The sequence below is a fragment of the Esox lucius genome, chromosome 10 (assembly GCF_011004845.1).
Source record: "Esox lucius isolate fEsoLuc1 chromosome 10, fEsoLuc1.pri, whole genome shotgun sequence".
In the NCBI taxonomy this organism is placed as follows: domain Eukaryota; kingdom Metazoa; phylum Chordata; class Actinopteri; order Esociformes; family Esocidae; genus Esox; species Esox lucius.
Window position 1 is genome coordinate 4,558,336 of NC_047578.1, and position 25,902 is coordinate 4,584,237.

The 25,902-nt window shown below is 40.5% G+C and overlaps 3 protein-coding genes across 7 annotated transcripts in view; all 3 read left to right on the forward strand.

Annotated features, from left to right (window-relative positions):
* fam49al (family with sequence similarity 49 member A, like) overlaps positions 1–8,337 on the forward strand; it is a 38,822-nt gene extending 30,485 nt beyond the window's left edge. For 4 of the 5 annotated variants that reach the window (XM_034294804.1, XM_010864737.5, XM_010864735.5 and 1 more), the window contains 7 exons: positions 2,063–2,199; positions 2,824–2,901; positions 3,101–3,217; positions 3,625–3,704; positions 4,999–5,125; positions 5,364–5,434; positions 5,557–8,337. In XM_034294804.1, the coding sequence (XP_034150695.1) occupies positions 2,063–2,199; positions 2,824–2,901; positions 3,101–3,217; positions 3,625–3,704; positions 4,999–5,125; positions 5,364–5,434; positions 5,557–5,620 (674 nt within the window). In that variant the 3' untranslated portion in view covers positions 5,621–8,337. The remainder of the gene's footprint in view (positions 1–2,062; positions 2,200–2,823; positions 2,902–3,100; positions 3,218–3,624; positions 3,705–4,998; positions 5,126–5,363; positions 5,435–5,556) is intronic. The other variant, XR_004576276.1, reaches the window with a different exon arrangement.
* Positions 8,338–9,343: 1,006 nt separating this feature from the next.
* LOC105006286 (C-reactive protein-like) lies at positions 9,344–20,579 on the forward strand. The gene is made up of 5 exons (XM_034294588.1): positions 9,344–9,381; positions 11,466–11,550; positions 12,270–12,398; positions 18,286–18,354; positions 18,670–20,579. Exons 2-5 carry the CDS (start codon positions 11,469–11,471, stop codon positions 19,293–19,295), a joined length of 906 nt encoding a protein of 301 aa, XP_034150479.1. The 5' UTR covers positions 9,344–9,381; positions 11,466–11,468; the 3' UTR covers positions 19,296–20,579.
* Positions 20,580–21,535: 956 nt separating this feature from the next.
* Positions 21,536–25,394, forward strand: LOC105006288 (C-reactive protein-like). The gene is made up of 6 exons (XM_034294589.1): positions 21,536–21,573; positions 21,975–22,059; positions 22,807–22,935; positions 23,110–23,178; positions 23,494–23,721; positions 24,286–25,394. The coding sequence occupies exons 2-6, from the start codon at positions 21,978–21,980 to the stop codon at positions 24,306–24,308; spliced, it is 531 nt and encodes a 176-aa protein (XP_034150480.1). The 5' UTR covers positions 21,536–21,573; positions 21,975–21,977; the 3' UTR covers positions 24,309–25,394.
* The last annotated feature ends 508 nt before the right edge of the window (positions 25,395–25,902 follow it).

The following is a 25,902-nucleotide window of genomic DNA, read 5'->3' on the forward strand; positions in this document are numbered from 1 at the left end:
AAGAGTGACAGAGAAAGAAAGATAGAGGTTAGAGAGAGGCAGCGAGATATACTGAAAGAGAGAGAGGGCAAGAAAGAGTGAGAGGAAGTCACGAGAAAAACAGAAGTGCACGAGTGTAGGCAGAACTCAACTGGTACCCTATTTAGCATTCAGCAGCAATGCCTCTGGTCTACAGTAGTGCAGTCTTTCGGGGACTAGGCTGGTAGTTGGGATGCATCCTTTGTTGTGAGGTCTCACAATCAATTGAATCTATGAGCCACAATGTGGATGGCACATTTAACCAAGCCGTTGTGTAACACAGCACATTTACACTTTACATTTTACACACCGCGGACCGGCACACACCCTGCTCATCCGGAGCAGAGGGAGCAGAGGGAGCAGAGGGAGCAGAGGGAGCAGAGTCAGGAAATGAACGTACAATAAGGATGTTCCCCAAACCTCACACTGAACATCGCCAACCCTGAACACCCCTCACTCTGAACACCCCTCACTCTGAACACCCCTCACACTGAACACCCCTCACACTGAACACCTCATTATTTGTGTATGTATATAAGCAATTAGGCATATTAGGGGTTGAGGAATACGGCCCATAAAATACCTCATTGCAATTGTAAACGAGACAATTAGACCAGTAAACAGGGATGTCATGTCATATATACCAGCCAATGGCCATTCAGGATTTGAACCAGCATATGTATCGGTGTATATAGAAGTATCATTATGACAGACAGAGGGAGAGAGGATGGGAGGGGTTTCTAGGCCATCCTATATACAACACATCAGTACTGTATTTATAGAACTGATGAATTGTTAATGATTCCCACAGAGGGAGGCCAGGGGAGTCCGGGGGCCCGCGGGACCAGCTTAGCCATTACCATGCTACTAATCTGGGTTAACCCAGAACTATCGTGTTGCCTAATTGGTAAAACGTTAGATTTGCTGTAGTTAGGACAGAATACTCCAGGTATCTCAGGGCATGCTGTCCTTTAATGACAGATCTATGCCACCATTTTTGATGGATTCTGATTGGTACCGGAAACCACACGTTTGGGTCAGAGCCAGCACACACCATCGCCAACTTTGGTATGGTGACAATCACGTTGCTGATTAATTCATTTCGTACACCCCCCCCCCCCCCCCCCCCCGTCTTGGATCACTTTTGTCTGTGTGGGATTCAGAGTTGGTGTGTTCACAGCAAAACTAGAGTCAGGGTGGGTCATTTGGCAGACAGACAACAGGAGCTCATCAACTCGACCCAAGCCTGCCTCGACCCAAACCAGCCTCGAACCACCTAGTGTTCATTAAAAGAGTTAACCTCAGTTATACTAGTGGTTAATACCAGGGGTGAATACCAGAGGTTAAACACCAGGTGTGAATACCAGTGGTTAAGACCAAGGGTTATACCAGGTGTGAATACCAGGGGAAAATACCAGGTGTGAATACCAGTGGTTAAGACCAAGGGTTATACCAGGTGTGAATACCAGGGGTGAATACCAGGGGTGAATACCAGGTGTGAATACCAGTGGTTAAGACCAAGGGTTATACCAGGTGTGAATACCAGGGGTGAATACCAGGGGAAAATACCTGGGGTTAATACCAGGGGTTAATACCAGGGAGGATACCAGCAGTTAATACCAGGGGTGAATGACAGTGGTCAATACCAGGGAGGATACCAGCGGTTAATACCAGGGGTGAATAAACGGCTGTTAATACCAGGGGTCAATACCAGTGCTTCATTCTTTGGGAGAATACCAGTGGTTAATACCAGGGGTGAATACCTGGGGTTAATACCAGGGGCAAGTCTGTGTCAGTGACTTCGTGTGGGCAGTGTTCTAATTTCAGAACTACAGCATATATTTTGGTCTGGTCAACAATGAATAATTCAGGCTACAGTCTGAGACGAGCACCCATTTCAACAGTATTGAATTACAGCAACAGCAGGGTAGGACTATGTACGTAATGTCATGTGTCTGTGTCTACAAAGAACACCCCGGCAGCTTGGTGGCATTAACGAGTCCTCTCTTTGCTCCTGGTGCTAATGTTATGTTTCTGTCTGCAGAGAACGCTCTTCGCAGCCTGTTGGAGGCGTTGACGAGTCCTCCATACGCTCCCATGCAGCACCTGGAGAGGGAACAGGCCCTGGCCAAACAGTTTGCTGAGATACTGCACTTTACCCTCAGCTTTGACGAACTGAAGGTGAGGAAGGAAAGAGGACTGGGAGGGCAGGAAGAGACGTGGCACAGCAGGAAGAGGAATGTGATGGGAGAGAAAGAGGAGCGAGACTGGAGGAGTTTGGAGGAGGAATGTGATGGGAGAGAAAGAGGAGCAAGATGGGAGGAGTTTGGAGGAGGAATGGGATGGGAGAGAAACAGGAGCGAGACGGGAGGAGTTTGGAGGAGGAACGGGATGGGAGAGAAAGAGGAGCGAGACGGCAGGAGTTTGGAGGAGGAATGTGATGGGAGAGAAAGAGGAGTGAGACGGGAAGAGTTTGGAGGAGGAATGTGATGGGAGAGAAAGAGGAGCAAAACGGGAGGAGTTTGGAGGAGGAATGTGATGGGAGAGAAAGAGGAGCGAGACTGGAGGAGTTTGGTGGAGGAATGTGATGGGAGAGAAAGAGGAGCGAGATGGGAGGAGTTTGGAGGAGGATTATGATGGAAGAGAAAGAGGAGCGAGATGGGAGGAGTTTGGAGTAGGATTATGATGGGAGAGCAACAAGAGAAGGATGGGAGTGGAGAGAAAAGAGGAGGAAGATGAATTAGGAGGAAGATGGGAGGGAACACCTCATTGTTAACCCAGATATCTCTCTCACCCTCACTTCAGATGACAAATCCAGCCATTCAGAATGACTTCAGTTATTACAGGAGGACCATCAGTAGGAACAGGCTGAACAACCAGCAGGTAAGAACACATTGTTATTCATTGCCACAGCCTTGCTGACCTGGATAATCAGTGAGTCAGTTGTCAGGGAAACAGCCTTGGTAACGACCTATGACCTTTGGGGAAGAATCAACATGAAGTCACAACATGTTTGGCTCTGTGTTAAAACATTTAACTGTAAATAATGTGACCGTGTTGCAAATCTTTCTCCTTGTTGCAGTTGGAGGCGGAAAACGAGGTCAACAACGAGATGGCCAATCGGATGTCCCTATTCTACGCTGAGGCGACGCCCATGCTTAAGACCCTCAGTAACGCCACAACCAAGTTCGTGTCAGAGGTCAGTCAGAGGTCACAAACCTTGTGCCTACCATTACCCCATAATGTGACCTTGGACCTGCTCCAACCCCAAATACCTGACTGCACGGAGGGTAGATTTTGGTTTTCTTCCCAGCAAGTCCCCTATATAAACCCACTACCCCCCCTCATTTCTGATTACTTATTCTTCACCAGAGGAATGTTTGTGCTAAAAGCTGGACAACATTGTCTTCAGCTAAATGAACGCCTGGTTGCATTAGGGTCTGAAGCCAACTGGCAGTAGTCCATCTCAGGCTTTCTAGACATGGTACGTTGGCACATTCGTCAACTGGCATTTAATGACTGTTCCCGATGTGTTGTGTCTCCACTTAGTGGACAGTATTGGAACTGACTCTATACCCCCCCCCCCACCGCCTGTCCATGTTACAGAATAAGACCTTGCCTATAGAGGACACCACGGACTGTCTGAGTACCATGGCATGTGTGTGCCGCGTCATGCTGGAGACCCCGTGAGTAAACATCTCCTCCACCCCACCCATCTTTACTTCTCTTTCAAACAGATGTCTGCCTTTCGCCCCGATCTGCCCGTCCTCGTTTCTCGCTGTCTGTCTCGCCGTGTGAGCACCTCTGTCCGTTCAGTGTTCCCTCTTCACGATCGGCCTCTGTTTCTCTCTCTTCCTGCCCCACTCTGCCCTTCTCATTGTCCAAATCACCTTGGGGTGTCAGTGAACAGGCCATACTGTATGTAGATTCATCAGTCGCAATCTACCCTTGATGCATCACTTTTCTGTGGTCTTAGGAAGGCCCTGTTTAATGAGTCTTTAATAAATGTTCACAACCACAAAATGCATAAGCAGTTTTTTATACTTCAGCGTATTTCCGTACAGATGTGAAATAACGGGACATTTCAGACTGAGTGAAAGATCATTCATTTACGCTTTCTTTTTTGCTTAATATCTCCGGTCTACACTTCTGCTCTGTCTCTCTCTCCCTCCCTCTGTTGCTCCCCTCTCAAATTAATTGAATGAGCATTATTGGATTGATAACTCATTATCATAAAAGTAATTATCTAGAAGAACAGTGTCTCATTAAGCAATAACAATCTCTCTCTGTCCCACTCTGTGAAAACCCCCCACCCCCCCACCTCCCCATCTCTCCATCTCTCTGCCCCAATCCTCCACCCCTTTCCCCCACCTCATCCCCTCCACCCCTCTCCCCCACCTCATCCCCTCCACCCCTCTCCCCCAACCTCCTCCCTTCCGTCCCTCTCTCCCCCAACCTCATCCCTTCCGTCCCTTTCTCCCCCACCTCATCCCTTCCTTCCCGCTCTCCCCCACCTCATCCCTTCCGTCCCTCTCTCCCCCACCTCATCCCTTCCGTCCCTCTCTCCCCCACCTCATCCCTTCCGTCCCTCTCTCCCCCAACCTCATCCCTTCCTTCCCGCTCTCCCCCACCTCATCCCTTCCGTCCCTCTTTCCCCCACCTCATCCCTTCCGTCCCTCTCTCCCCCAACCTCATCCCTTCCGTCCCTCTCTACCCCACCTCATCCCTTCCGTCCCTCTCTCCCCCAACCTCATCCCTTCCGCCCCTCTCTCCCCCAACCTCATCCCTTCCGTCCCTTTCTCCGCCACCTCATCCCTTCTGTCTCTTTCTCCCCCACCTCATCCCTTCCTTCCCTCTCTCCCCCAACCTCATCCCTTCCGTCCCTCTCTCCCCCAACCTCATCCCTTCCATCCCTCTCTCCCCCAACCTCATCCCTTCCGTCCCTCTCTCCCCCAACCTCATCCCTCCACTGATCTGCAGTGAGTACCGGTGTCGGTTCACCAACACAGACACCATGTTGTTCTGCATGAGGGTGATGGTGGGAGTCATAATCCTGTACGATCATGTCCATCCTGTTGGGGCCTTCGCCAAGACCTCCAAGATAGACGTAAGACACACACACGTCAATGAGAAACACAGTCATAAATGGACACACACACACGTCAATGAGAAACACAGTCATAAATGGACCCACACACACCTTTTTATTTTTTTATTCACATGCTGCTTATCTAAGCACACATGACCTTTTCTGTATGTAAAAGTCCCTCAGCCTCTCCTCCTGGATCAGACGGTGATGACCTTTCTTTAAAGCTTGCTCTGTGTGTGTGTGTGTGTGTTAACAGATGAAGGGATGCATCAAGGTGTTGAAAGATCAACCGTCCAACAGTGTGGAAGGACTACTGAACGCACTGAGGTTAGCATGGATGAATTATGTGTGTGTGAGTGTGTTTGTTTGCTTGTGTGTGTGTGTGTGTGTGTACACAGATACCCATCTCATTTATTTTTATACTTCTACCTTCCTGTACTCCCCACCAGGTATACAACCAGACATCTTAACGATGACAGCACCTCCAAACAAATCAGGGCTCTGCTCCAATGAAAAAGGAGGAGGAGAGCAGAGAGAGAAAGAGGAAGGAGGAAGTGAGGGCACATGAAGGAAAGCAAAGAAGAACGAGGGGGAACGAAGTGGCTGAATCCTGTTCGTTTACAAGAATGAAAATGATCTCCAGGTCTTATAAAAGACCAGCTGAACAGAGGAATAAGAGAACGTATATATATATATATGTATCAGCCATCCATTAATATGTCTCTCATTTTGTAAAAAAAATAGGAAAGAAAAGAAAAACGAATGATGGAAGATAAACTATAGAGTTATATTAAAGAGCGACAAAGAGAAACAAAAAAAGTCACAGAAGGAAGAGTAACGAGAAAAAGATATTTATGAAAAGTCTACGGTCAGAAAAAGAAAAACAAACAAAAATGTAAACTGACAATAGAACACATAAAATAGGTTCATTTTCCGTACAACGTTGATCTGAAAGATATTTTTGCACTCACGTAGAAAATAATACTTGCTGTTTCTCGGCCTCTACTGGGAGCAGACTTCATTAACTGTAAAGAAAAGACTAGACTGGAGGAAGGGGCCTGGTTCCAAACCAAGCCTCAAAACCTTTTATTTCTTTGGAGTCCTTTTTGACTCTCCCTGATCTGACAGGACCTGGCTGGTGTTGACAAGACGAGGAAAACCCTTCTTAATATGGAGCTTCAGCCACACGGCCGATTCCAATCAAATAGGCCTGTGCCAGATTTGAGTGGGAGCCATTCAGATATCCAGGATGATCAATTCAAATGACTTCCTGAATTGACATCTCTTCAATTAGAATTGAGCACAACAGGAGATTCAATATGAGCCACGTGTGAGGTGGCGTAAACAAGGTCCACGGGGCGTGGGACTGGGCCACTAGATTGAGTCACTGCAGTGAAGGGTTCATTTCCATGTTCTAAACACGCCTCCAATCCTAGTCTCCTCTCAAACGACACTGATCAGAACAACATCCCACAGATCAGAACAATACGATGGATACACACTTGAAATTAGATCTCACTCAACTTTTCCCTTATTGGAGGACTACATTTAAATGTGAGCAATTCAACAGACGCTTTTCTTCGGGGGAAATTTACATTCGTTAGTGCATACTTTTTTCTCACTGGCCCACTGTGGGAATCAAACATAGGAACTTCTTGTAAACGTCAGCTGCCAATTAAGTTACAGTACACAAGGCAAATTAAGGAAAGGAGACAAGGAGTCTAGGAAACAGAGTCACGTTAGAGTATCGAGATGCACCCAGAGACTCAATTTTGATTCTAACGCCTCTCTAACCCTCCTTTGATCCAAATCCCTCTCCCTCCCCGCTCATTCCTCGTCCCTAACCCCTCAACACCCTGGGACCCGTGGGGGTTTTGGCGCTACCATACAATGTTACGCCAATTGCAAATTGAGTTTGGAAGAATTCGGCAATGTAGAGCTTTCTTTATGGTGCTAAAACAACAAAACTAAGCATATAAAAAGTGATACAACATTTTTTTTATTTTTTTTTTACACCTGGTGCCAAAGCTGTTGCATCCTTAACAGGTGAGAAGGGTCAGGGGTTAAGGGGACACAGGTGAGAAGGGTCAGGGGTTAAGGGGACACAGGTGAGAAGGGTCAGGGGTGAAGGGGACACAGGTGAGAAGGGTCAGGGGTTAAGGGAATACAGGTGAGAAGGGTCAGGGGTTAAGGGGACACAGGTGAGAAGGGTCAGGGGTTAAGGGGACACAGGTGAGAAGGGTCAGGGGTTAAAAGGACACAGGTGAGAAGGGTCAGGGGTTAAGGGGACACAGGTGAGAAGGGTCAGGGGTTAAGGGGACACAGGTGAGAAGGGTCAGGGGTTAAGGGGATACAGGTGGCTTGCCTTGTTACACCACCTGACATCAATCTTAGTGGGCCAGAAATGCTGCGGGACATCAATGTCTACGGTTCAACGCAGACAGCCAGCCATCTGTAGGACACATGCTGTAAATTGTGACATGAAATAGTTGACAGTCATCCTCACTGGGCCATCTTGGATGTTTTGGGAATCTTTTATTGTAATGTCAAGAGAAGGGGTGGACACAAACCTAGCAGGGAGGGGCAAAGGCAGAACACACACAGTTGAAGTACACAAACACACAAACCAATATGCACACACACACATACATACGCAAAGGCGGAGTCGGTAGTTCACTCAGAGGGTCACGATGTAAATAAATGAGTGAACCGAGGTGTTTCTCATCAGGCACCAACGAGGCCAGCTCGGGTCCTCCAGGATGAAATACACTCAAAAACAAACAAACAAATGTGCTTATGATCCACTAGAGGTGTCTTCTTTTAGTATGAGGCAAAATAAGAAAATTAGATCATTGAATAAGTGGGTATTTAAAAAATACAAATAAAGAAAAATAAAAAAAATTCAAAGGAGGTTTAAAAAGCAGTGCTGTACTTTGGATGTCTAATAGTCTATATTACTTAATTTGACCTTATATTTTATATACAGGAAAATGTGGACCACATATTCTGTATAAATATATAGATGGCATGTTGTAAAAGTTCTGACAAAAATGTGTACATAAAGGTGTTTTTATTCATTTATAATTGTTCAGTGAAGCTGAAATTGGGTCTGTGTTGTCTCTCTCAGAAATCCTATGTCTTTTGGGCCATTGGACTTGCCATAGCCATAGGTTTTCAGAAATTCCAACCTCATCATAGCAAATGAAATGGCAGGAGGGCGGGACAGTTGGGTGGGGGGGGGGTTGCTGTCCATTTGCTTGTTATTTTGTACATTTTGTGCAACAATAAACTTGTCATTTATTACATTCAACCAATGATATGTGGTATTTGTTCCAAAAATGGACCAAATGAACAGAATGAATTATAGATTTTTGAATACATTTTGGCCGCTGGCCCGTCTGGCCAGGTAACAAGGTCTACAATATCTGCAATCCAATGTTTAAATATAGGAAGTTTATCATATTCTCTACAAGTCCTGTCTGTACCGTTGAGCCTGAAATCCATCCTTGCAGGAGAAGGTATGTCTGATCTGTGACTCCGCTCCTCACTAGCTAGTTACATACACTCCTGTGAGAAGCCTAATTCAAAACAGATAATTTGCAGAGTCCAGATACTAAAACTGTTTATTTTAAATAAATTGCAACTCAGAGTTTAAATGTATTTATTTAACTTATTAATCCAGATAAGAACTTCATCTGTGGAAATCCTTATTTCACTGTGTTTCACCTTTTTCTTAGGTCAGTAGGGTCAGAGTACATGATCTTCTGACCAAACATAATCAAATGCTTTGTAGCCTAAAATTTAATCTGGACTTTATGCCACTGATCAACACAAGAATTGTACGTTTTTTTTAAAATTTCTAATAAATTTAGAACAATTTGCTGATTTTATTAATTTACTGTAGTATCCACATATATTGTGGAAAAGTCCAAGAGTGGACTTTTGAAAGGCACTATATATGGATGCAGATCAAGAAAATATTAAATCAACTAATAAATAAATAAAGCATTATAGATAATGTTTTATTATCAAGAGATCATGTGGGTATTTCAGAGAGCAGGGTTAACACTCTGAGGTTAAACCACAACTCTGCGTTGACTGACTCTGAGCTGTCAAACCCAGAGTTGACGGTTTCAGAAGAGGTGGAAACAATTAGTGCATTCAACTCTGAGTTACGTTAATGCAATATTTATGCTTGTGCAACCCACCTTTTGTAGTGTTCCCAAGTCACAGACCCACAAGACTCATCAAAGAAGAACTCCACAGAATTGCAGGTATCAGTCTAAGCAGAAATCAGTTTATTAAGTATGAAGCTTTGAGACTTGAAACACTAATTAGTTAATATTTTAGGATTTGACGGGCAGCATAGATGGCACTCATACTCCTATCACAGCGCCTTCAGTAAATGAAGGAGATCATTTGAACAGGAAGTCTTTCCACAGCATTAATGTGCAGGTAGGCCAACAAAGAACTGTACTTTTCCACAGCATTAATGTGCAGGTAGGCCAACAAAGAACTGTACAAAGATTTATACTATTGGGGCGAGCTCCAACACATGTAAGATGAAGTATAGAAGACCGGAAGCCAGCAGAGTGTGGTTAGAAGTTTGTTATTTTATATCTGTTTGGACAGGCGTTAATAATCAAACTACTCCAGAAATAACATGTATAATGTTGTTTACAACTTAATCTACACTCATTGTTTACTTCCCTGAGTACACCTGCTGGTTCAGGCAAATAGCCAAAAGCGAATCATGCGTCTGCAATGAAATATCTAAAGCATGCAGACGCTGTTCAGGAGGTTTAGCTGAACATTAGAAAGGGGAAGACACGTGATCCAGGCTACTTTGACCGTGGTACAAATGATGGTGCGAGACATGGTGGATCTGTTGATGTAGAAATTAGCCAGACTTGTAAAGTTATTGATCGGCTATGGATTCAGACGGCCCCAACTCATTTATTGAAATGTGTTCATTTGCAGCCGGGAGATAGGCACATCAACTCATTGGATAGTGGTTTCACCGGGGGTCAGGCATCAACGCACTTTCATACAGAAACAACAGAGGAAGGAAGGAGTGAAGTCGGGGTCATGAGTCTAACATGCTGAGCGACCACTCTATAAGGTACAGAGTGACGTATAAAAGGTTTTAAAAGGAACAGTATACACTACCGTTCAAAAGATTTTAGTTCTTTCAAATAACATCGAAGCGGTGAGAAATACAGTGTAGACATTGCTAATGTTGTAAATGCCTTATGTTAGCTGGAAACGGACGATTTTTAATGGAAGATCTACATAAGAGCACAGAGGCCCTTTATCAGCAACAATCACAAAGTGTTCCAAAGGCACTTTGTGTTTGCTTATGAAAAGTTTATCCTTTTAAAAGGCGTATTGATAATTTGAAAAACACTTTTGCAATTATGCTAGCACAGATGAAAACTGTTGTGATGATTCGGAAGCAAACTCTGCCATCTTTACACTTGTTGAGTATATAGAGCATCAGCAATTGTGGGTTCAATTATGCGCTCAAAATAGCCAGAAACAAAAAAACGCTCTTCTGAAACTCATCAGTCTATTCTTGTTCTGAGAAATGTAGGCTATTCCATGTGAGAAATTGTCAAGAAACTGAAGATCTGGCATAACATTTTGTTACGCTCCCTTCACAGAACAGCACAACCTGTCTCTAACCAGAATTGAAAGAGGAGTGGGAGGCCCCGGTGCACCACTGAGCCAGAGGACAAATACATTGGAATGTGTCTAGTCTGAGAAACAGACTCCTCACAGGTCCTCAACTGGCAGCTTCATTAAACAGTACCCATAACACACCAGTCTCAACGTCAACCCCTACACATAAACAAATAGTGACAAAAGTCACTTAAGAATGTGTCCAGCAGCTTGATAAATCCATGCTGCAAATAAATCAGCCTGTTCTGGAGGCGAAAGTGTAAATAGTAAATAGATGTACTTAATAAAGTGACCACTGTATTATTTAACTATGAATGTCTTTCCACTGCCTATATTCTCAACTGGCCTGCTTTAAAATACAGAAAATAAATAAACCAAACAATATAGTTGTAGAAACGTCATGTTTTTGTATCTTTCACTACATGTTGTTCTTACATTAAATGACCTCTGGGGTTCACAGTTGACAAATCACAGTGACCCACCCTTTTCTACCATTTCATCACTTATTTTTTTCATTGGTTTCTGCTGTCAAATTTCCCAAAGGCTAAATTTAGACTAACTATGATTTCCTGTTGAGATGTTAAGATACTATTCTTCCTTCCTAGTAACTTTGTCACGTAAAGTCTTCCACTCCCAGCTAACCAGATTGTAGACATATTGTATTTGGGCTTTACAGATTATGATGGACAACCAAACCGATTCAAATGACAGTTGTGAATTCTGTCTAAGAAAAAGTGGAAACAGAGGCAATACCAAAACAGGTGAGACCTATTCATGAAGATTGGATAGACGATTGAAATAAACGTAGTCAATTCTCACACTTCGACAATTGTTAACTTCAGATCTAGTCATTTATAAAAAATGTAAGACAGTTAAATCTAATAATTTGTATTTTTAAACAGAAGTTTAGTGCTGTGAACACACTTGCAATATGTATTATTTTGTGTGCATTTATAACAAAATCTGTTTTGTGGACCAGTCAGTATAATTTATATTGAAAAATAATACATCACACAAAATGTCCATAAATATGCTGAAACAGGGAATTGAAATATGCTGAAACAGGGAATTTTAAATATATCTACTTTAACATTGGAAGCATAGAAAGCTCTATATTTGCTTTTGCTCTAAATTAATTAATTTAAATAAATGGTTATTTTGGTGTTTTTCTTTACCTAAAATAAAACACAGTATATTTAGCAAAGGACACTGGTTTTTGAACATGAAATTGTTTATTTGGGGCATAATTTCAGCACATTCAAATAAATAATTGGGATTAACACAATAGATTATGCGAATAAAAACCCTTCTTTCCTAATTTACAGAGGCGTTCCATGATAGATTGGGGTTTTGGTATTTAAACAATCTGTTGCAATGTCATCGTCTGACTAATTTGATTCTCTGGTATCAACTTTCTCCTGGGTTCTGATAGTATTTTTCCCGGTGAAACTATTTAAAAATAACCTTCTTTTGGTTCTAGGAAACCCAGTCTCCTCTCTTGATGCTGGGGTAACAGTGTCTCCCTCCAGATGGAAACAGCTCTTGTTGGTTGTTCTCGGTCCCAGTCTCCTCTGTTCTCTCTGTGTTCTGGTTGCTATAGGGGGCCTCTGTGAGTAACTCATGTATTTGGAAGACAATGTGAAAAATATATTTACTAAGATGATGAAGAAAATACATCCACAACGCTCACATTGTTCTGTTGTGTCATTTCTCACATATCTTAAGGTGGACATTGTTAAATGTACAGTATATAGACTACTCAAGAATGTGGTTCTTTCAAAAGATTTCAGAGACAGCAATCGATGTGGTTTAGTGGAGACACAGCTCAACAATCAGCTAAACAGCATCACACGTGAGTTGGTACTGTGGAACTATTTTGTTTTATTGTATTTCACTGGTGTTTAACCAGATAGGTCAGTAAAAGTTGCATCTTCGGCTTTTGGCCACTGGTGGAAAAAGTGGCGCTGTTGAGCCAAAACGGGTTCTTAAATATGATGCATTACCGTAGATCACGTGTCATCAAGAGCCCTGTGTCATCGAAACCACTCCCTTTCATACCATGTGCGGTTTCAAAAACTCTACAGAAAACTCATGTCAACCCCTTCCGACCTGCCAGAATAGTATTGAATCACAGGTCAACGTGCACCCTCTCCTTGTCCCTCTTCAGAGCCTGTGAGGAGAACCTTGGTGTTCACGGAGGAAACCAACAACAGCTACGTAGAGCTTCTCCCTCAGAAGAATCTTTCCATGCAAGCGTTCACCCTGTGTATGCAGCTGGCTACCGAACTGGCATCTGACGAAAGAGAAATCATCCTGTTCGCCTATCGCACAGTGGACTTCGACGAGCTCAATGTGTGGAGAGAAGCCGACAGCACGTACATTCTGTACCTGCAGGGTAGCTATGATGGGGTCTCATTCCACCTGCCTGAGCTCAACACTTTTGAGACCAACCTGTGTGTCACCTGGGAGTCTAAGTCTGGCTTGACCGCCTTCCATGTAGATGGGAAGAGGAGTGTTAGGAAGATGTATAAACAGGGAAACATAGTGCAGCCAGGAGGTAGGGTTATCCTGGGACAGGACCCCGACTCTCTCCTGGGGTCATTTAACATCAACCAATGTTTTGTTGGAGAGATCAGAGATGTTAACATGTGGGACTATGTGCTTTCCGATTCCATGATTGGAGCATTGCATGGTGGGAAACTTTTTCCCAAAGGGAACATTTTTGACTGGGAAACTGTAAAGCTTCAGGTTAACGGGATTGTACAAATTCTGTGGGATTAGTTTGCATCTCAATGCTCAGCTTAATTCCAATGAAGTTTTCATTAGTATCCATTATTGTGTTTGGGAAAGTTTAAAGGTCATTCATGGATTATTACTATTACATTTATTTTAATCACACAGGCAGCAACCAACTGGTCATTACATGCACTCACAAACACCTAAAAGCATAGGATATTTGTTGTTCTAGTTTGTTCTGTTGGATTTTGAAGTTGTGTTTCATATTTTAACGCAGCAAATTCTCCAGGATTAAGTTAATAATGAGGACCAGCTTCGCAGACACAGATTAAGCATAGTCAAGGACAATAGAATACTCTATCGAGCTTGTTTTTTTTGTCCTTGACTAGGCTTAATCTGTGTTAACTTAATCCTACTGTACTGTACATTGCTAGCTAACGCGTTGTAAGGGTTTTTGGTTTTGCATCTATAGGAGCCTGATTGTAATGTTTTTAAACCAAACATAGCCAGGACATGATCCGCTTGGGTGAAGATTCCCATAAAGCACCATTTTTTTCAGAATGACTGCACGCGGAAATGTGAAATCCCACCTTTTTCAATTTCATGGACAAGTGATATAAGATAATGATTCTGCTTTTAGATTGTGAAGATATGAACAACACACAACAACATAGTTTAACAATCGTGAAGTCTCGGGACGCATCTTTAAGCAGTGTTCGTAGCCCAGCGCTTCCCTCCCAGCATTTGGGAGTCAACGTCACCAACACTCACTGTTCTGTCCTGTACTGTCCTGTCCTCTCTCTCTCACTCACTCACTCCCTCACCTAGAGCACACACACCTGTTCTTGATCGTATTCATCCTCAGTCGAGTTCCTGCCCACGGCCTCTATTTACATTCCTTCTTCCCTTCCCTCGTGTCCTCTCCGTCAGTGCGTTTCGTTTTACTTCCTACATATGACGTATGCTTTGGTTTCATGTAGGGAAGCAGGGTTTCCAAGACATTTCTTGTCAACAGCTGATATTCATATACCATAATTGCCCGATGCAGATACCGTTCCAGGGTGCACAGGTGACATTACCCTGGAATTAATAACTTTTTATTTAAATGTTATTTTTTACTTCTGATGATGCATCTTGCTTCACTAAATTAAATCAAAAAAGTTCACGTTCTGTGTATTTTAATCACAAAAGACTCCCAAATCAGACTGATAATGAATGGAAAAAATATAAATTAGATGATAGATACAAATAACCTTTCTGTAATTGGAACTGGAATTAATTAAATAAATTCAAAATTTGCCAGTATAATAAATAATGAAAAGTTACCTTTCTGTAATTGTACAGTAAAAAATGCCTGGAAATAAATAAAGATATTTAACTCTCAAAACTGATTTAACAAATGTATTTGTTGGTCTTTGGATAGGGAGTACTTGAAATAAGGAGTCATTTCTTTAAATTAGCTGTGTTTCTGAATATTATATAGTGCTCTGACATTGTTTTCAGCCTTAAATGCATTTCATTCTTATCGACAGGGAATCAAGTGACCTCATCAATCTGGGCAAGCAGCCACCGCCAGGAAGGAGGTTACTGTAAAACAGCACGTGCGAGCGTCTGTCCGTCACTCGCTGACTAGAATCTGACCCAAACTTACATTGAAAACCACCACGCATGTGAACAAAGCAGATTAGAATAAGCAACTAGGAAAGAGTTTGGATATGTTTCACACTCAACTAGTTGGTCTGTGCACTAAGGACAAAAAAAATAATAGTTTGAGTAGTTTAAGCCAGATATTTAGATACAACCAACACATAATCTTTAAGCACACATTATAATATTTTATATCAACTATCAACTTCCTCCCTGTGGTTTTTGATCAGTGCCTCTGTAGTTGCATTTTCTCACCAGAAGAGGTGGATAGAGGATAAGTCTTATGACCGCATACTGTTGATACAATGTAACATTTATATATTTAGGTTCAGGTTCTAGAAGCTTCTAAAATTATACTTTTTAAATATTAATGATATATTCTAAGCTTTTATATTGTTTATATTAACACAAAATCACATAAACAAAACCATGTGGACTTAATGAAGAGAGTCAAATAATAATCTTATGAGTTGAAGAAATCTATTTAAGAATATTCATTCAACCCAGTATTAACTCCCTTCATTAAATTAATCAAAATAAAATGCAAAAAATAAACAACACAAACAACTTCTTATATTTTTGGGAGGGAAACATCAAGGGGGACCTTATACTTTCATTTTAACATAGTAAAAACATTGTTAGAAATGGTTTGATTAACAAATAAATTTTTGGTTCAAAGTGTGTTAAATTGTGATATAAAATATGTACATATTAGGATCACAATGTAACAGGTGAAACTGCGCTAGACCAATGCTTTCTCTGCCAAAAGTCTTTAAACTTTCAAACAATTATAAAAGATGTAAATCTGTTCCTGACACAACCTAATACCCATCAGAATCCAATAATAGTTTTTTTTTTTCTTTCTTCATTTGAGGACATTCTGGTGGTGTAACTGTGATTAAAAGCACTGTGCCACTTCAGTAAAGGCTTTTAAATTGTCACAAGGATGTTTTTTTTAAACGCTTTTATGCCTGTATACAGCTGTATACAGACATAAAAGAAACATGCTACAAAGTGAAACATGCTTTGTATACAGTATGTAAACAAGTCTTCCCTGGAATATGGATAGAAAACTAGATATCATTCTCAAATACCTTATTGATAATCAATACCTTTACTTTGCGTATTCCCTTATACTGTGGAGTTGCCACTGAAAAAAAGCTAGCTAGAGGTGGATTATTATTTTGGGACTGAGAGACAGAACCTGTTCACAAATAAAGGTCAGCTTTGACTGAGGTAGTTGTCACGAATACCCTGACACAGCTGAGCATCCAAGCACAGAGCAATATAATCCACAAATCCAAAGCCAGAGTCACAAGTCAGGCAGTAGAACGGTACACGGGTGAACAAGAGTAAAAGTCCAAAAGGGCTGGGCAGAGACGAGGTTGAAAATGAATGGGTTAGCGAAGGTCTGATACACTTTGGCAAAGTGGTTTGAGTTGATGGGGGTGTGGCCCCCCAGACCTCGTGGCCCCCCTCGAAACACACACTGAAGAAAGTTATAGGTGTAACATGGAACAATTTAAAAGATTGTACTACCTCACAGCTCCTTTAAATAAATTAGTCATTTCAAATTCATTTATTAGGCCCCAGCACATCAACAATCCCACAATGCCAATAAACAACAGGTGTACCTAATACAGTGACCACTGTATTATTTAACTATGAATGTCTTCCCACTGTCTATCTTCTCAAGTAGCCTGGTTTAAAATACAATAAAAAAATAAACCAAACAAACCATTTCATCACTGATTTTTATTTTTGTACCCTGCATTCTTCCCCATTTCTTGATATCCAATTCGTAATAAAGGCCTGGTTTCATCATAGCAAGTCCTGCTGTTCATTGGTTTCTGCTTTCAAATTGCCCAACTTTAGCCTAACTAAGTCAATGAAATTTCCTGTTGAGATGTTGTAAGATACTATTCTTCCTTCCTAGTAACTTCCTCACATAAAGTCTTCCACTCTCAGCTAACCAGATTGTAGACATATTGTATTTGGGCTTTACAGATTACGATGGACAACCAAACCTATTCAAATGACAGTTGTGAATTCTGTCTAAGAAAAAGTGGAAACAGAGGCAATACCAAAACAGGTGAGACCTATTCATAAAGATCAGATAGATGATCGAAATAAACGTAGTCAATTCACACACTTCGACAATTGTTAATTCAGATCTAGTCATTTATAAAAAATGTAAGACAGTTAAATCTAATAATTTGTATTTTTAAACAGAAGTTTAGTGCTGTGAACACACTTGCAATATGTATTATTTTGTGTGCATTTATCACAAAATCTGTTTTGTGGACCAGTCAGTATAATTTATATTGAAAAATAATACATCACACAAAATGTCCATAAATATGCTGAAACAGGGAATTGAAATATGCTGAAACAGGGAATTTTAAATATATCTACTTTAACTTTTGAAGCATAGAAAGCTCTATATTTGCTTTTGCTCTAAATTAATTAATTTAAATAAATGGTTATTTTGGTGTTTTTCTTTACCTAAAATAAAACACAGTATATTTAGCAAAGGACACTGGTTTTTGAACATGAAATTGTTTATTTGGGGCATAATTTCAGCACATTCAAATAAATAATTGGGATTAACACAATAGATCATGCGAATAAAAACCCTTCTTTCCTAATTTACAGAGGCGTTCCATGATAGATTGGGGTTTTGGTATTTAAACAATCTTTTACAATGTCATCGTCTGACTAATTTGATTCTCTGGTATCAACTTTCTCCTGGGTTCTGATAGTATTTTTCCCGGTGAAACTATTTAAAAATAACCTTCTTTTGGTTCTAGGAAACCCAGTCTCCTCTCTTGATGCTGGGGTAACAGTGTCTCCCTCCAGATGGAAACAGCTCTTGTTGGTTGTTCTTGGTCCCAATCTGCTTTGTTCTCTCTGTGTTCTGGTTGGTATAGGGGGCCTCTGTGAGTAACTCATGTATTTAAAAGACAATGTGAAAAATATAGTTACTGAGTAGAAGAGTATTTATCAACAACACTCACATTGTTTTATTGTGTCATTTCTCACATATCTAAATAAGGTGGACATTGTTAAATGTACAATATATAGATTACACAAGAATGTGGTTCTTTCAAAAGATTTCAGAGACAGCAACCGATGTGGTTTAGTGGAGACACAGCTCAACAATCAGCTAAACAGCATCACACGTGAGTTGGTACTGTGGAACTATTTTGATTTATTGTATTTCACTGGTGTTTAACCAGATAGGTCAGTAAAAGTTGCATCTTCGGCTTTTGGCCACTGGTGGAAAAAGTGGCGCTGTTGAGCCAAAACGGGTTCTTAAATATGATGCATTACCGTAGATCACGTGTCATCAAGAGCCCCGTGTCATCGAAACCACTCCCTTTCATACCATGTGCGGTTTCAAAAACTCTACAGAAAACTCATGTCAACCCCTTCCGACCTGCCAGAATAGTATTGAATCACAGGTCAACGTGCACCCTCTCCTTGTCCCTCTTCAGAGCCTGTGAGGAGAACCTTGGTGTTCACGGAGGAAACCGACAACAGCTACGTAGAGCTTCTCCCTCAGAAGAATCTTTCCATGCAAGCATTCACCCTCTGTATGCGGCTGGCTACCGAACTGGCATCTGACGAAAGAGAGATCATCCTGTTCGCCTATCGCACAGTGGACTTCGACGAGCTCAATGTGTGGAGAGAAGCCAACAGCACGTACATTCTGTACCTGCAGGGTAGCATTGATGGGGTCTCATTCCACCTGCCTGAGCTCAACACTTTTCAGACCAACCTGTGTGTCACCTGGGAGTCTAAGTCTGGCTTGACCGCCTTCCATGTAGATGGGAAGAGGAGTGTTAGGAAGATGTATAAACAGGGAAACATAGTGCAGCCAGGAGGTAGGGTTATCCTCGGACAGGACCCCGACTCTCTCCTGGGGTCATTTGACATCAACCAGTGTTTTGTTGGAGAGATCAGAGATGTTAACATGTGGGACTATGTGCTTTCCGATTCCATGATTGGAGCATTGCATGGTGGGAAACTTTTTCCCAAAGGGAACATTTTTGACTGGGATACTGTAAAGCTTCAGGTTAATGGGATAGACAAGGAGATCATTAAAACGCTGTGGGATTAGTTTGTGTCTCAATGCTCAGCTTAATTCCAATGAAGTTTTCATTAGTATCCATTATTCTGTTTGGGAAAGCTTAAAGGTCATTCATGGATTATTACTACTAAATTACTTTTAATCACACAGGCAGCAACCAACTGGTCATCACATGCACTCACAAACATCTAAAAGCATAGGATATTTGTTGTTCTAATTTGTTCTGTTGGATTTTGAAGTTGTGTTTCATATTTTAACGCAGCAAATTCTCCAGGATTAAGTTAACAATGAGGGCCGGTTTCGCAGACACAGATTAAGCATAGTCAAGGACAAAAAAATCTAGTTCAATAGAATACTCCATCGAGCATGTTTTTTTTGTCCTTGACTAGGCTTAATCTGTGTTAAATTAATCCTACTGTACTGTACATTGCTAGCTAACGCATTGTAAGGGTTTTTGGTTTTGCATCTATAGGAGCCTGATTGTAATGTTTTTAAACCAAACATAGCCAGGACATGATCCGCTTGGGTGAAGATTCACATAAAGCGCCCTTTTTTCAGAATGACTGCACGCGGAAATGTGAAATCCCTCGTTTTGCAATTTCATGGACAACTGATGTAAGATAATGATTCTGCTATTAGATTGTGAAGAAACGAACAACACATAACAACCCTGTCTAAAATGGGAGGGTTATCACATAGTTTAGCAATCGTGAAGTCTCGGGACGCATCTTTAAGCAGTGTTCGTAGCCCAGCGCTTCCCTCCCAGCATTTGGGAGTCAACGTCACCAACACTCACTGTTCTGTCCTGGCCCGCCCGTGACATTTCTGTACCCGCGTACCCTGGAATGAATAACTTTTTATTAAATTTTTTTGCTTCTGATGATGTATCTTGATTCACTAAATTAAATCCAAAAAGTTCACGTTATGTGGATTTTAATCACAAAAGACCAAAAATATAAATTAGATGATAGATACAAATTACCTTTCTGTAATTGGAACTGGAATTAATTAAATATAAATATTTACTTCTGATGCTGCTTCTTATTTCAGTAAATCCAATAATGAAAAGTTACCTTTCTGTAATTGTACAGTAAACAATGCCTGGAAATAAATAAAGATATTTAACTCTCAAAACTGATTTAACGAATGTCTTTGTTGGTCTTTGGATAGAGAGTATTTGATTAAGGAGTAATTTATTTAAATTAGATGTGTTTCTGAATATTGTTTAGTGCTCTGACATTGTTTTCAGCCTTAAAAGCACTTCATTCTTATAGACAGAGCATCAAGTAAACGTCAAATGTGCCAGTTAAATTCAAAATTTGCCAGTAAATTAAATAATGAAAAGTTACCTTTCTGTAATTGTACAGTAAAAAATCCCTGGAAATAAATAAAGATATTTAACTCTCAAAACTGATTTAACAAATGTCTTTGTTGGTCTTTGGATAGGGAGTACTTGAAATAAGGAGTCATTTCTTTAAATTAGCTGTGTTTCTGAATATTATATAGTGCTCTGACATAGTTTACAGCCTTAAAAGCATTTCATTCTTATAGACAGGGAATCAAGTGACCTCATCAATCTGGGCAAGCAGCCACCGCCAGGAAGGAGGTTACTGTAAAACAGCACGTGCGAGCGTCTGTCCGTCACTCGCTGACTAGAATCTGACCCAAACTTACATTGAAAACCACCACGCATGTGAACAAAGCAGATTAGAATAAGCAACTAGGAAAGAGTTTGGATATGTTTCACACTCAACTAGTTGGTCTGTGCACTAAGGACAAAAAAAAGAATAGTTTGAGTAGTTTAAGCCAGATTTTTAGATACAACCAACACATAATCTTTAAGCACACATGATAATATTTCTCAAAATGATTTAATCTGGACTTTATGCCACTGATCAACACAAGAATTGTAAGATTTTTTTAATTTCTAATAAATTTAGAACAATTTGCTGATTTTATTAATTTACTGTAGTATCCACATATATTGTGGAAAAGTCCAAGAGTGGACTTTTGAAAGGCACTATATATGGATGCAGATCAAGAAATTATTAAATAAACTAATAAATAAATAAAGCATTATAGATAATGTTTTATTATCAAGAGATCATGTGGGTATTTCAGAGAGCAGTTGACTGACTCTGAGCTGTCAAACCCAGAGTTGACGGTTTCAGAAGAGGTGGTAACAATTAGTGCATTAAACTCTGAGTTACGTTAATGCAATATTTATGCTTGTTCAACCCACCTTTTGTAGTGTTCCCAAGTCACAGACCCACAAGACTCATCAAAGAAGAACTCCACAGAATTGCAGGTATCCGTCTAAGCAGAAATCACTTTATTTAGTATGAAGCTTTGAGACTTGAAGCACTAATTAGTTAATATTTTAGGATTTGACGGGCAGCATAGATGGCACTCATACTCCTATCACAGCTCCTTCAGTAAATGAAGGAGATCATTTGAACAGGAAGTCTTTCCACAGCATTAATGTGCAGGTAGGCCAACAAAGAACTGTACTTTTCTTTTTGATTTATACTATTGGGGCGAGCTCCAACACATGTAAGAGGAAGTATAGAAGACCGGCCAAATTTAGACTAACTATGATTTCCTGTTGAGATGTTAAGATACTATTCTTCCTTCCTAGTAACTTTGTCACGTAAAGTCTTCCACTCTCAGCTAACCAGATTGTAGACATATTGTATTTGGGCTTTACAGATTATGATGGACAACCAAACCGATTCAAATGACAGTTGTGAATTCTGTCTAAGAAAAAGTGGAAACAGAGGCAATACCAAAACAGGTGTGACCTATTCATGAAGATTGGATAGATGATTGAAATAAACGTAGTCAATTCTCACACTTCGACAATTGTTAACTTCAGATCTAGTCGTTTATAAAAAATGTAAGACAGTTAAATCTAAAATTATTTTTCTTTTAAAACAGAATCCCCAAGTTTAGTGCTGTGAACAGTTGATATGGTGCCACCACTATCACAAGCTATATGTAATATTTTGTGTGCATTTATCACAAAATCTGTTTTGTGGACCAGTCAGTATAATTTATATTGAAAATGTATTCAACACACAAAATGTCCATAAATATGCTGAAACAGGGAATTTAAATATGCTGAAACAGGGAATTTTAAATATATCTACTTTAACATTGGAAGCATGGAAAGCTCTCTATTTGCTTTTGTTTTAAATTAATTTAAATAAATTGTTATTTTGGTGTTTTTCGTTCCCAAAAATTAAACACAGTATCTTTAGCAAAGGACACTGGTCTTTGAACATGAAATTGTTTATTTGGGGCATAATTTCAGCACATTCAAATAGGTAATTGGGATTAACTACAATAGATCATGCAAATAAAAACCCTTCTTTCCTAATTTACAGTGGCGTTCCATGATAAATTGAGGTTTTGGCATTTAAACAATCTTTTACAATGTCAATGTCTGACTAATTTGATTCTCTGGTATCAACTTTCTCCTGGGTTCTGATAGTATTTTCCCCGGTGTAACTATTTAAAAATAACGTTCTTTTGGTTCTAGGAAACCCAGTCTCCTCTCTTGATGCTGGGGTAACAGTGTCTCCCTCCAGATGGAAACAGCTCTTGTTGGTTGTTCTCGGTCCCAGTCTGCTCTGTTCTATCTGTGTTTTGGTTGCTATAGGGGGCCTCTGTGAGTAACTCATGTATTTGGAAGACAATGTGAAAAATATATTTACTAAGATGATGAAGACAATACATCCACAATGCTCACATTGTTTTGTTGTGTCATTTCTCACATATCTTAAGGTGGACATTGTTAAATGTACAGTATATAGAATACTCAAGAATGTGGTTCTTTCAAAAGATTTCAGAGACAGCAACCGATGTGGTTTAGTGGAGACACAGCTCAACAATCAGCTAAACAGCATCACACGTGAGTTGGTACTGTGGAACTATTTTGTTTTATTGTATTTCACTGGTGTTTAACCAGATAGGTCAGTAAAAGTTGCATCTTCGGCTTTTGGCCACTGGTGGAAAAAGTGGCGCTGTTGAGCCAAAACGGGTTCTTAAATATGATGAATTACCGTAGATCACGTGTTATCAAGAGCCCCGTGTCATCGAAACCACTCCCTTTCATACCATGTGCGGTTTCAAAAACTCTACAGAAAACTCATGTCAACCCCTTCCGACTTGCCAGAATAGTATTGAATCACAGGTCAACGTGCACCCTCTCCTTGTCCCTCTTCAGAGCCTGTGAGGAGAACCTTGGTGTTCACGAAGGAAACCGACAACAGCTACGTAGAGCTTCTCCCTCAGAAGAATCTTTCCATGCAAGCGTTCACCCTGTGTATGCGGCTGGCTACCGAACTGGCATCTGGCAAAAGAGAGATCATCCTGTTCGCCTATCGCACAGTGGACTTCGACGAGCTCAATGTGTGGAGAGAAGCCAACAGCACTTACAATCTGTACCTGCAGGGTAGCTATGATGGGGTCTCATTCCACCTGCCTGAGCTCAACACTTTTCAGACCAACCTGTGTGTCACCTGGGAGTCTAAGTCTGGCTTGACCGCCTTCCATGTAGACGGGAAGAGGAGTGTTAGGAAGATGTATAAACAGGGAAACAAAGTGCAGCCAGGAGGTAGGGTTATCCTCGGACAGGACCCCGACTCTCTCCTGGGGTCATTTGACATCAACCAGTGTTTTGTTGGAGAGATCAGAGATGTTAACATGTGGGACTATGTGCTTTCCGATTCCATGATTGGAGCATTGCATGGTGGGAAACTTTTTCCCAAAGGGAACATTTTTGACTGGGATACTGTAAAGCTTCAGGTTAACGGGATTGTACAAAGTCTGTTGGATTAGTTTGTGTCTCAATGCTCAGCTTAATTCCAATGAAGTTTTCATTAGTATCCATTATTGCACAGGTGTCAAACCGGTTCCACGGAGGGCCGAGTGTCTGTAGGTTTTCGCTCTCACCTTGTACCTGATTGATCAATGAGTTCACTAATTGGTTAATTTCTACCCCCACCTGGATGTTCAGGTCTGACCTGGGAACCAATTTAAAGGAAAACCCAAAGACCTGCAGACACTCGGCCCTCCGTGGAACCGGTTTGACACCACTGCATTATTGTGTTTGGGAAAGTTTAAAGGTAATTTATGGATTATTACTATTACATTTATTTTAATCACACAGGCAGCAACCAACTGGTCATCACATGCACTCACAAACACCTAAAAGCATAGGATATTTGTTGTTCTAGTTTGTTCTGTTGGATTTTGAAGTTGTGTTTCATATTTTAACGCAGCAAATTCTCCAGGATTAAGTTAATAATGAGGACCAGTTTCGCAGACACAGATTAAGCATAGTCAAGGACAATAGAATACTCTATCGAGCTTGTTTTTTTTGTCCTTGACTAGGCTTAATCTGTGTTAAATTAATCCTACTGTACTGTACATTGCTAGCTAACGCATTGTAAGGGTTTTTGGTTTTGCATCTATAGGAGCCTGATTGTAATGTTTTTAAACCAAACATAGCCAGGACATGATCCGCTTGGGTGAAGATTCCCATAAAGCGCATTTCTTTTCAGAAGGACTGCACGCGGAAATGTGAAATCCCTCCTTTTGCATTTTCATGGACAACTGATTTAAGATAATGATTCTGCTTTTATGTATGTATGTATGTATGTATGTATGTATGTATGTATGTATGTATGTATGATTCTGCTTTTAGATTGTGAAGAAACGAACAACAAATAACAACCCTGTCTAAAATGGGAGGGTTATAAAATAGTTTAACAATCGTGAAGTCTCGGGACGCATCTTTAAGCAGTGTTCGTAGCCCAGCGCTTCCCTCCCAGCATTTGGGAGTCAACGTTACCAACACTCACTGTTCTGTCCTGGCCCGCCCGTGACATTTCTTTACCCGCGTACCCTGGAATGAATAACTTTTTATTACATTTTTTTGCTTCTGATGATGCATCTTGATTCACTAAATTAAATCCAAAAAGTTCACGTTATGTGGATTTTAATCACAAAAGACCAAAAATATAAATTAGATGATAGATACAAATTACCTTTCTGTAATTGGAACTGGAATTAATTAAATATAAATATTTACTTCTGATGCTGCTTCTTATTTCAGTAAATCCAATAATGAAAAGTTACCTTTCTATAATTGTACAGTAAACAATGCCTGGAAATAAATAAAGATATTTAACTCTCAAAACTGATTTAACGAATGTCTTTGTTGGTCTTTGGATAGAGAGTATTTGATTAAGGAGTAATTTATTTAAATTAGATGTGTTTCTGAATATTGTTTAGTGCTCTGACATTGTTTTCAGCCTTAAAAGCATTTCATTCTTATAGACAGAGCATCAAGTAAACGTCAAATGTGCCAGTTAAATTCAAAATTTGCCAGTAAATTAAATAATGAAAAGTTACCTTTCTGTAATTGTACAGTAAAAAATGCCTGGAAATAAATAAAGATATTTAACTCTCAAAACTGATTTAACAAATGTCTTTGTTGGTCTTTGGATAGGGAGTACTTGAAATAAGGAGTCATTTCTTTAAATTAGATGTGTTTCTGAATATTATATAGTGCTCTGACATAGTTTACAGCATTAAAAGCATTTCATTCTTATAGACAGAGCATCAAGTA